We start from the raw sequence: 12,675 nt of genomic DNA on the forward strand, positions 1-12,675 counted from the left end.
CCATTTAAAAAAAAAAATAGAATAAACTAAAATTACTTTTTAGGAGTCCCATGTGTGCTCACATGACTTTTGAGGCAGATAATTGCATTCAGTAAAGGTTTTACCTGCAGAAGAAAATCAAAGAGTGCCATCTTGGACCACTCATGATGATGGATTTCGGTGCAGCCCCAGTCAGCTTTGGGAACTTTACCATTCTGCCAGCATTTCTGCTTCAATAGCTGCTGATATTGCCCCCAGGTTAATCTCACAGAAGAATGGGTACTATTATCTGTTGGACTCAGTGAGGAATCCCAGAGAATAACAGGACAGGCTTGACCATCTGAAAAGCAAAAACAGATCATCGGAATAGTGCAATAGTGTTAGACTTACATAATCATTCTTTAGACATTGCCTAAGCATCAATAATTATACCATTTAACAAATGTGGCAGGAAAAGTGGTCAGGGGCTAAGAACTTGACATCTTTTCATTAATGTGGTCTTATTCCACATCTAAAACCAGCCACTGAAGGAATGGAAGAAGCATACACATTATAAATGTTCCCAGCATACAGAAGGCTTTCTCTGTTTGAAGCAAGAGATTAATGTACAAAACCATATACTAAACCAGACTATTAAAAAGTTTATAGTTAGATTAAGAGCCTACAATGCCACTGTGAATCAACAATGTAATTTCCCTCTGATTCCAGTGAAGTGATAATGATTTACAAGAGCTGAAAACTTATGTCAAAAGTAATTTTTCTGCAAATGGGCATAGAAACACTACAAATCCTGTTCTCAAAGTGGATTTATTTTGTTATCTTTAATATTTTAGGCCTATAATATATGATTTCACAGCTCTGAAATGATATATGAGAATAATGGAGAGTGTGAGCTTAACATTAATAAACACCTTGACAAGTATTTTTCTTTTTACCCAGATATAATGAGATCTGTTTTGTATAGCAGCTATTTGGGCCAAATTCTTTAATTCTTCTGTGTAAAGAATATTCTTCTTTCTCCTGAAACTAAACCTTACCTTTGAATTCAAGAGTTCTTAGTGGGAAGAAATCTTGGCAAATAATTTAAAATGAGCTTTCCTGGTATAAGAACTGAGAAATATATTTCACCCAATATCAAGTAACAGGCTTATCCATCTTCTCAGGAAAATGGAACTCTCCTTTTTATTGCTGATGCAATGCTGCTGCTGCCCTAAACTGTCAAGGATCCAAGAATGACTGTGGTCTTTACACACATTAAAACAGAAATCCTTTATATTTTTGGGTGTAGACAGAAGACCAAAATATGATGTCTTGGTACAGAGAGGAGGACTCACTTAACTACAAAGCCGATATTTGCTAAATAGCAAGTGTTAGAACATGTATAAAGCTTTAAAATTTATCTATAATCACCTTGAAGGTCAATGAACCTAAAGTCCACACTATTGCACAATTTATCACATAGTTAAATGCAGTTTAAACTGTCTGTGCCTTCTACATGCCCCTGGGGTCAGAGATACACCTGAAAAGAAACTTTCAGAAACTTGCATGAAGGCAACAAGATCCACGGCATGTTCTCCAGAGGCAATCCAGATGGAGAAGAGTGCACAGAAATCAGGTAACAGTGCCAGTGGCAAGATAAAAGCTGCTAATGTGAATGCTCCATCTGTAAGCAGCAAGAATTGTTATAAACAGATCTCCATACAGCTGAATCAAAAAGTAACTGCTTCAAAGGATGATGACTGATCTAAAACAAGAGGTAAGAAATTATCTTTGCCCATAATTAGCAGTGAAACATAGGTAAAGATCCATCTTGTACTTGCCAACAAGAGGGCAAGATAGGGCCCATACACAATCGAGCCCAAGAGAAAAACCCCTCTCCAAAACCAGAATATACTCAATCTTCTCTGTTATGCCTTGCACATACAAGGCAGCCCTCAAGCCAACCCAATGTGCAGCTCCACCACCTCTTTAACTTCCCTCCCAGTTGCCCAATATTTCTTTAGGAACACGAAGTGTCCTTCCATTAGGAACATCAATTCCTTTCTTCCACTAGGTTCAATACTACCTCTATCAGCACTGTGCTCCACACTGTGCTGAAAAAAAGTGCTAAGTACTCCTGAAAATCAGGCTTCTCCTCTACTGTAGTGCCTGGATAAGTACTAAGGAATTTAATCTAGGAACCCTTAGCCATTTCCCCATCTCTCTTGCTCTGGCTCCATCACCTACATTGTAGATTACTTTAGCCAAGTCGGGTCAACTTATCAGCTAAGCTTCTTTTCCAAGTCAGTTGGAGAAAGTCTATATAAGTGTTGGGAATCGTCACAAAAAAAAAGGATTACTTTCTTCAGGACCAAATCTGATCTATTATTTTTATATCTCCAATAACAGCTCATGTAACTATTCATGAATTCTTCCACAAACTAAATACATAAATGGTCTTCTAACAAAACAAACATCTCCTGTCTACCCAAAGGGGAGATGATAAACAATAGTAATATAAATACTTGAAAAATATGAATAATATCTTGCCAGTTTCCATTAAGATACAAAAACATTTTCAAAAGACCAAATCTAAATACAGGAAATGTTTGCATTTCAGAGGAAATGGGAGCAGAAATGATGAGCCAAAAAATCTTTCAACACTACTATAAATTGAATTACAGGAATATGAAACAGCAGCTTCAGTAAGGAGCAGTGACTCAAATTTTTGACACTTGCAGGAAAAACATCAAGATGCTGAATTAAAGCAGATAAGGGGTCTGATTCATAGCTGCACGAAATGTCATGACACCACGGAAACCAGTGGAGCTCTTTTGATTCAAACCTCATGAGGATGGGGCTGAAGTTAACAGAGCAGTGAAAAGTAAGACCTGGCTAAGAATCAGAACTTCCAGTTTGATACAGCCAAAACTGAGGAGAGTGAGCACACTTCAGAATAATTCCAGTGTGCTCTGCATGCACGTCTTTCCTAATCAGTTTTATATATTAGCACAAAGGGCTACTGCTTTTCTGTTGCTGCATTGCACTGAATCTTGCCCAAAGCTGATTTACTTCACTTTCTTTTCATTTGCCATTTAAGATCAATATATCTACCTGACTATCTAAAGATGATCTGCAAAATTGTATGGGAAAGACTCTTCAAAACTCATGTTGGAACCAGCTTCCTAGTAATTCATATAGAATTTTAAACATCAAAATATTTCTAAAAAATTCTTAGGCCCTTATCCTGGCTCAGGATATGCAAAGTTGAATAAGCACACATAGGTGAAACCTTAGGCTGCTGAGACTAGGTACTCAAATTGCTTCATGTGCAGCTAGGTAATGTACCACTGCATGACTTCTTCAACACAGGCATCATCTTATGTATCCACATACCACATAACTTTGAAAACAGTCTGTATGCTTCTTAACCACAAAGATGTTCTTGCAAATGTTACTCTTTCACCTTGTGCTCTAACTTTTATCTACAGCAATTTTTCAAACTTCCTCAAAAGAAAATATTTTCAAACATGTCCATGAGAGCATCACTAAAATGAGAAAATCTTTCATGAGGTACTTAAAGCCCTTTCTCAAGCTCTTAATTGTTCACTGTAAAGCAGTATAGCTTAACACTGTCCCATTTGAAAGAAACAGTTTAGTTGCCCACATATTAGCAGAAGAGGGTAATTTAGTGTGGAAAGATGAGAGGGACTGACATACAAAGCATTACTTGAATTTGAGAGTTTAAGTTCTGAGGGAAAATACAAGAGAAGCAGAAAGCAGAGAGAAGTTAGGCCATTTTTCTTTCTTCCCTTTGCACCTTATTTGCAATGCTTCTGTGCTGCACTCGTATGGCTGTCAGAGTTAAGGAATGCATGAAATACGCATCAGTTGCTCTCTAGACTGTGGACTGCATTATTCCTTGCACATGAACTTCTCTACCCAATAAAATATTAGAAATATGCTCTCCAAGAGGTACAACACTATAGTGTATGTTGTTTGGGTTAACAGACAAAACAGGACAGATTAATTGAAGCCTTTTAGAGCATTCTGAATGCATAAGGCAGTGTTAGGTTTTTCTTATTCTTTGTCCTGACATTAGTGATTCATAATATCTTTGCCTGCTTTTGCATAACTTTTGGTGAGACGGCAAGGGCAGGCTGATAGCACAGGGTATGACACAGAAAAACCTATGGCTCCATTTATCATCACGTAGAGGCCAGCAAAGCAAAATTACAAGTACAACCAGTGGAGCTATCTATCACATGTCATTCCTCTATTGCATTAAACCAACCATGAAAGGTGTTATTCAAAGGAAGAGTTTCTTGCATATTTTAGGGGTGAAAAAAAAAAAAAAAGTTGTTCTGGACAAATAGTAGGTTTGATCTTTAGCTAAAAAAAGCCCAAATGAATTGAGTCCATCTATTCTTATTCTCAGCCCAGGATAAAACATATGTAGCCAAACTTAGAATATCAGAAAATCAGGGGGGAAGAGGAGTGGTTGTCAGCATGCAGCAGTTCGGGTCCTCAGCCAGTGGTGAACAAAACTGCACAGCAGTAGCTGTGTATTTTGTACCGAACGCTGAGTAACGGGCTCAGCCTTGCTACAGTCCAAGGAGCCACAGTCCTATTCCTACAGCTGTCAGCTGCAACACGGGAGCAAGCCCGCTCCAGCCCATGTGACTCCAGTGGCAGCTCAAGTCCTAACAAACACTGGCATCATCCTACCCTGCCAGTGCTGCTGCTGAGCTAGAGGCAATATGTGCAGTCATTTTATTTAGCTTCTGTGCAAATTAATTAAGTTAGAGCTGTGACACCCAGCAAGGTCACTTATGTCTCCTCTGCTCCTCAGGCTGATCAAATAATGAAGATTCTCAGTCCTGTGGTATTAATGTGACCATCCTAGAACTCAGTCACACAAGGGTTAGCCTCCATTTTCTTGATAATATACACAGTTTTGTGATTATTTCTTGTCAGTCTGCAGGCTTATCCTTCTTTGTTTATAGGTGTTTTGGAGCTCTTAACATTTTTCATACCTTGTCGGTAGCAAAGGGAGTAAGGAATGACTGCTTGTGTATACTGCGAATCATCCTCTTTTACTTGTAGCACAGAACTCAAAAGGGCTTTGCCGACCTGTACTCCCCAGGCTTTCTACATTTGGCCAATTCATTGCAAAAATATGAGAGTCATCATGCCTGATTTTTCCATCCATGATGAAAAACTAACATAAGCCATAAAAAATTCAGTTTACACTTAAAAGGGTTTGCAATTAACTAGGGAAGGCAAGGGTAGTCGACAGAGGACTTGCACACCATATTTTGCTAGACTTTAAAAAAAAAAAAATCAGTGAGGGATTTGTGGGAACAGGGGAAACAGAACCTGTACAGGGATTTACTAAGCAGTTCTTTGAAACTGCTTTTGACAAAATGAATGACAGTTTTGAAAAGCCCATTTTTTAAGATTTTAATGCTACATCAAACATGTCTTGTTAGATCACATCACAACTGAGGCAAGCTAAACGGATGTGCTGTGGAGAGAGATATGTCAGCCCAGAAACTCTGTATGTTCCTACACACATGCAGAGCCTCCAATCCTGCATTGCTCGCTTTCCCATATGAATAACCACGATTCACACAAGTCGCCCTCTAAAAAACTTTGCATTGCCCATCTAACCTTAACTTTAATGCATATGGGTTATAGAAATGAGCTCAGCAATTGTTCATATTATTTTTAAGAATATATTTTTGCTCATTTTCTCAACACAGATGTTTTCCAGATTATGCCAAACACAAGTATGTAAATAGCAATGAGCTCAAGTAGATATTAGGCATCTGAGCTCCAGCACATTTCCAGGCTAAAGAAATGGAGAGAGACAAGGTACAGTAACTGTTCCAAATGCTCTGTTCACCCTTTTGCTGGAAAAAATGAAGTGAGAACAGAATAATGTTATTTCTCTTCTCATCACCTAGCAACACTCTTCTTGCTATAGGAACACAGCCAGTTATGAGGAAAAGAAAATTAAAGTGGGTAGAATGACACTGTCAGTCCCAGACAGTCCAAATCATACTGTAAGGTGACAGACACTGAGCAACGCAGTGCACAATTAGCCTAATGGCAGTTTTCAGAGACTTGCAGTCTGTCATCTCCACAGCCATGCTGTGCAGAGTTCCTCCAACCGAACTCCCTTAATGCCTCATGGCAGCTCTATGGCAATAAATCTTGTTCCTAAAAATAAACCAGGCATAATGTATCTTCCATGCTCTGCAACTATGAACAATATTCAGAAGCCTCCAAACTGCTGTTCATTCACATTGTTGGACAGGCTGCCAAAAGGAAGATTTACAAAGCAGGAAGAAATCAGGTATCACTGGGTCCTCTTCCTGCTGTCAGACTTCAGAAAGTCATACTTGCATTTTTTTCTTTTTTTTTTTTTTTTAGAAATGCAGACTGATATAAAAAGTTTTGTATAAGCTAATTTCAGCAGCAAGAAAGGAACAGCAAAAACATAGCTAGGCACTTCAGCAATGATTCATTAAAATGCAATGTAGTCCTTTTAGATTGTGATTTGTGACTGTACAAAACCAGCAGTTAGGCTGAAGACATGTTTAACAAGATAGCAATGGCAGAGGTAGACTTACTTCTGACTCACATGTCTGAAATTATCTTTAGTTTTACTAAAGAGAAAAAAATCAAAATTTTAATTGAAAACTTTATACCAATCATGTAACAGGTATATTGAGCTATTTACTGTGCATATTTCTTTGTCTGCATAATATACAGAGTTGCGTAACTTTGAAAAGCACAGCAGGATTCATTGAAATGTAGTTTTAATTTTTATGAGGAGAGGAAAGCACTTTTTAATTTTTTTTATGTTTCCAGTGGTATTAGTGCCATGAAAGTAGCATCAAGCTTCTGGCAGGAAGTTCCCCTGCCTCTCTGAGTAGGTTATCTGACTAAATACAAAACCCCTTTCCCACCATCTGTTTGAAAGGTGAATTATTGTGCTCATTTTCAACAACATTTTATTAAAGTCAAATCTAAAAGATGAGAAAACTTTTTTTAAAAATAATCAGAAATCCCCATTGAAGCACAGGGTATTCTAGAATTTCTTTCACCAGTTTCACTTCAGGCAGTCTGTACTGTCATGCGGTCCCCGGATTACTCCTTTTTTTTTTTTTTCCTCATTACAGACTCTAGTGGAAGAGAAATTATTATTGCCTTCAGTAGCTCAATGGTATTTGATCCAAACTTTGTGACACTGTGTCCTTTGAACAGAAAACTGTACTGCAGAAATTAGATACAGATACCAGCTTTAGGTCCCTGTAACGATGGAGTTAGTTCTCAGGCTCACAGCCTCCTGCCCTGTGGTTAACACAGGAGGGGAAGGGAAACCTCAGCACCCCACCTGCAAGCTGACAGCCATCGGAATGTGTTACCTTGGAAGAACTCCGATCTCCTGCTTACAGAAGGTAAGCTCCTGTTCAGCCCCAAGATCCTATCCAAATGAAAGGCAAACACCTCGCTCATGTCAAGGGGTCTTTTGACGATGCCACAGTGCCCCTGGTTACAAGCAGTTCCTGTGGTGCTGGGACCCCTCACAAATACTGCCAGGACTGCTTTGTGAGAAGGCATTTCTTGGATGCTCTCTATCCGAGAATCTGCCAGCATGCGCATGTTTAGGATGTCGTCTTTGCTCAGCCAAGAGGGAGAGCTCTCGCTGTAAATCCTGATATTGCTTTCCTCAGGCTGGGGCTGTGCCTTTATAGCTCCAGAAATTCCCCCTGGTCTTCGGTGACCCCTCTCCCTGATTGCCACTCCTTTATGCCTGTGTTCATCCAGTTGGTGCTTTCGCATCTCCAGAGCCATTGCTGCTCCCATCGTGCCCATGGCATGTGTGGCCTTCCGTGGCTGTTGGGCAAAGGCCTCTTCCTGGCCCCTAAAAGTGGCTTTTGGAAAGTGCTGCCCATAGGACAAAGGGGTTGTGTGTTTCTTCCTGCGCTTTGGCTTCACCGTGCCTCTGATGTTGGCAGGCTTGCTGCGCTTGGACCGCAGGGTGATATACACTACATTGGGTGGCAGCATGGTCCCACTGCTACCCAGCTGGGGTTCCTGGAAATTGGCTGGTGACAGGGTGCCATCCAGTAGGATGCCCAAAAAAGGAGTTTGAGCCGCATCTTGGAGACTTCTGGAACTGATCTTTTGGTGTCCTCCTTTGTGCTGGGGTAAAACATGACCCACTTGACTGACGAGGAATCCCAGGTAGATCACACACGCAGTGCCCACTAGCAGATTCCTCCTTGTCCTTGGGCGCCTGCAAGTCCAGAGCCTCAGCACCCGTGAGGGGCACTGGCAGCAAATAAACAAGTTTTTTATTTTACTTGGCTGATCAAAGATGGTCATTTCTCTAGTGAATCCACATGATGAAAACAGCATAAAGTCTTCCGTACTTTCCAGACAGGATGATGATGCATGATTTCCCTTCCCCAGTTTCTATTTCTCCTTTTCCAAATAGCTTCCAGCATAGGTGATGGACAGAGGCTACTGATATGCCTGGGAATGTGTTCAGTACTAAGGATGCTGACACTCCACCTTCTCAAGCTGTTAAATTCTTATCAGCCACCACAGGGGAAGTGATTGGCTTCAGAGAATGAATGGAGACAGCTACGTAAGCAAAGTTTACTGACTTGTAGTCTAAAATATCTGAAGTATCTTCTTTGCAAACTGCAAAAAGAAGAGGGTAGTAGCATTTCCTTTAATTACTCGCATATGGCATCTCTGGTTCTATATTTTTAAGATATAGAAGTTCTAGAAGGGACAGTATGCATCTAGAAATTTGTCAGGATACATCTTTCACTTTCTCATTATAGTATAAATTAAACACCAAAATCTTGAAATACAGGCTCAATTTGCAATCTCAGCTAGCTCTATTCCAGCAGTAGAAAAAAAGCTTGTCAAACTCAGATCATTATCATCTTTTTCTTGTAAGACAAAGTCTTTACTAAACTTCATGTTATTCAAGTGCTGTAAACTATACAATATTAAGCACCAGTAACTGTAGCATCTAAATATGCACATATTCACCAACAGAAAAAAATATTAGCAGTGCCAAGTTTCCCTAGTTGAGTATGAATAGAGTTCATATTCATAAACACACATTAAAGATGAAAGATGGCTAATTCTCTTCACTCTTGTGAAGCCATAAATAGGATCTAGCTATAGTTTTTCAAATAAAATGACAGTGGCTTATATAGCTTTTCAAAGAAACAAAGATAGAATAAGTGCACATTGTATATATATACATATTGCTATAAAAATATAAAATCTCTTACCTATTCAGCTTGACACATCCTTCGTTCTGGTAAACTCCTTAGGTTAATAAAAGTAACTTAGTAAAAGCTGTTGCTCTCAAAGTATTCTAGCACATATTTCAGTTTTAAGTACAGTTCATATTTAGGCATTTCATTGCAAGCTAAATACTGTCTGGAAGTTAACTGTACTGAGAGGTGGTTTGCATACGAACTGCTATAAACTTACATGAACTTCACATTACTGAAAAAAACAAAACAAACCAAAATCCAGCAACTTCTATTTTAAATTCTGTAATGAAAAGTCCTGTGAAGTATATGCCTTCCAAAAGTGCATTCCATCCATTTCTAACTCCTGAGGGCCCTCTAGTGCACTGCATGCAAATATACTGAAGAAATTCCCATTTTCTACTTTATAAAAAAAAAATTAAAATTAAAAAAGCTTCTCTGAATTTTAGAATATTTGGGAATCATATGTCCTTGTGATGAGAAATGAAAAACAGATAGTGGCCTTTAAAATGCTACTAGCATGTGATTAAACAGCTCAGGAGCGTTTCCTATTTGTGGTTTCCAAAACGAGGCACAGCATAGTCACTATACAGATGGAAAAGTTGAGGCAGAAAGAAGCTAAGGGCTTGCGCAGTGTTAACAGTGAGACACTGGCAAAGCTCTGACTACTGACTCCTTGCCTAGTCTAAGTACAGAATAATAAAATGTGTATGTTCACTGTAATTCAAGTTAATGGAGATATTTTCTTCTCCATAATTAATACTAAGGGGAATAGACTGTTAAGGAATTTGTTTATGTTTCAGATGGGTCCAGTCTGAATTTATGAAACTTTGTGAGTGGATTTTTTCACTGGCCATCCCTTTTCTTTACTTTTTGTCTATATGCATACTATCAAGTTAAGATTTAGAGCCACCAAGATGATTAAGGGAGTGGAGCATCTCCCTTATGAGGAAAGGCTGAGGGAGCTGGGTCTCTTTAGCTTGGAGGAGAGTGAGGGGTGACCTCATTAATGTTTATAAATATGTTAAGGGCAAATGTCATGGGGATGGAGCCAGGTTCTTCTCAGTGATGCCCAATGGTAGGACAAGGGGCAATGGGTGTAAGCTGGAACACAGGAGGTTCCGCTTAAATTTCAGAAGGAACTTCTTTACAGTGAGGGTGACAGAGCACTGGAACAGGCTGCCCAGGGAGGTTGTGGAGTCTCCTTCTCTGGAGACATTCAAAACCCGCCTGGATGCCATTTAGGTGTTCCTGCTCCAGCAGGGGGATTGGACTAGATGATCTTTCGAGGTCCCTTCCAATCCCTAACATACTGTGATTCTGTGATTTCAGCATCCATGTCCATTACCAGGAAAAGCATCTTCGTATCACCTGCTTTTTCCAAATCTGAGTTCCTGGAGGAATACGGATTGTAAGAAATCTCTCTGGCCACTTACATTTTTCTCTCTATCTTTTTAGTTCAAATTTGACTGAAGGGACATATCCCAAAGGAGATTAACTCAAAAAGCCCCCCACAAGTGTATCAATACAGTCAGCAAAGATGTGGCTACTGCTGCTTGACATTTTTTATACTTTAAAGCAGTTGCCAGAAATGGACATTATTAGATCAGCCTTACATGCTTGAGGGTCCCTCTGAAAGATGAACGGTCATTAGTGAGAGGTACCCGCTTTGCAGCCCATCTGATCCACCGACACCATACATGGCTCACAGTGAGAACAGCCTCCTATATCCTATTTAATAATGGTACAACGTGAGTGCAAAATATCAGGAAAGTTATATGGCTAAAATCAGGGTAAATAAGGGTAACTGCCTGAGAGCAGAATTTCACCCATACCACATTTACATATACACATGAAAAAATTTTTTGAAATGACTAAGATAGGCTCCCCCCTTTAAGGATAAATCATGCAAAATAAACAGATCTTTTAATTACACCTCCTGGATTCTGTTTTGACAGCAAATAATTCAGCATGAAGCTTTTACTCCACTATATTTCTTCCAAGAGTCTTAGAATTATTTTGGAGGTTTTCCCCTTGTATTTTTACCTTACCTAATGGCACAGAGTTGCTTGAGTTTGAAACATACCACACTGCAACAGTTGTTTTCAAATGCCCAGTTCTTGCACGTAGACAGCACCATGTCCTGTCCATTCCAATCAAGCAGTGCTGAAACACAGTCCATTCCAGTTGCTAACAGCTTTCCTTTGCTATGACGTCTCTCTTAAATGTAAAGTTTGGAAACTATATGGTCTTCTTACTGCCAACTCTTTAAAGATTATCTAGAGGAAATGATAAAAGGATATGGAGAATTGTTCTTCACTCCTCATTTCATTTGTAGCCTTGAAATCAAAACGTGGTGTACCCACTGATGTACAGCATTGACCGCTGAGTTTTTGAGGCTCTCTAAAATGTGATGATAGCAATAATATTTCCTTTATTTTTCATGTTCAGAAAAGAGAACTGATTCTTTAAATGTTGCACTGTTACATTCTTTGGAATGGATGGTGGCAGGAATTCAACTAAATAGGATTCAATATCCTGTTAATTTAGCAGATATTTGCCTCTAGTTTTGGATCTTTAAAAGCTAATAGATCAAGACACATCATTTTTTTCATCTCTTCTGGTGTACAGCTCCAGTGCCCTACTGGATTTTACACAGTAATTAAAGCTGTAATGGTTATAGATTTGTTTGGAAAACAAACATTTCTTTGTGTTTCAGGAAAGACGAAGAAAATGCTTGTTGTTCAGGTGGGTAGTGTTCTTTTTTCTGCAGTCATTACTAACCCAAAGCTGCAGCAGAGCACTATAGGGCATAACTGAGCTGAAAGAGTATTTCCTCTGTGGATATAAAATATTTAAGACCAATTTTCTGAAAGAATACACTGAACAACACTAGTTGTCTAGCCAAGGTTATTGCACTTTGCCTACCTATATTTAGAATCATAGAAGGTTTGGGGTTGGAAGGGACCTTAATGATCATCTAGTTCCACCACCCCTGCCATGAGCAGGGACACCTTCCGCTAGACCAGGCTACTCAAAGCCTCATCCAACCGGGCCTTGAACACTTCCAGGGAGGGGGCATTGTCCTGGTTTTGCTAGGATAGAGTTAATTTTGTTTGTAGTAGCTAGAATAGCTGTGTTTTAGTTTCAGTATAGGATTTGTTATGAGAAGAATGTTGATAAAAGTACTAATGTTATTAGTTGCTGCTGTAGCTCAATGCCATCGTGTTTGGCTGGTTCGCAGCTGCATTAGGACTGGGAGGAAGAAATGTAGCGAATAGCAAAACCCAAACTGGCACTTGGCTCTGCCAATGAGATATTCCATATCATATCACATCATGTATATTAACCAGGTTTGAATGGAAATAAGGGACATTCTCTTGGGGATCGCTCAGGCTCACTC

General features: G+C 39.4%; 1 protein-coding gene across 1 annotated transcript in view; it reads right to left on the reverse strand.

Annotated features, from left to right (window-relative positions):
- Positions 1 to 8,391, reverse strand: part of GASK1B (golgi associated kinase 1B) — a 13,337-nt gene extending 4,946 nt beyond the window's left edge. The window contains exons 1-2 of the mRNA XM_010165478.2: positions 7,395 to 8,391; positions 105 to 319 (exon numbers count right to left, since the gene is read on the reverse strand). Of these exons, the coding sequence (XP_010163780.1) occupies positions 105 to 319; positions 7,395 to 8,391 (1,212 nt within the window). The remainder of the gene's footprint in view (positions 1 to 104; positions 320 to 7,394) is intronic.
- Positions 8,392 to 12,675: the final 4,284 nt, after the last annotated feature.

This window comes from Antrostomus carolinensis, unplaced genomic scaffold, assembly GCF_000700745.2.
Source record: "Antrostomus carolinensis isolate BGI_N321 unplaced genomic scaffold, ASM70074v2 scaffold22273, whole genome shotgun sequence".
NCBI classification, from domain to species: Eukaryota; Metazoa; Chordata; class Aves; order Caprimulgiformes; family Caprimulgidae; genus Antrostomus; species Antrostomus carolinensis.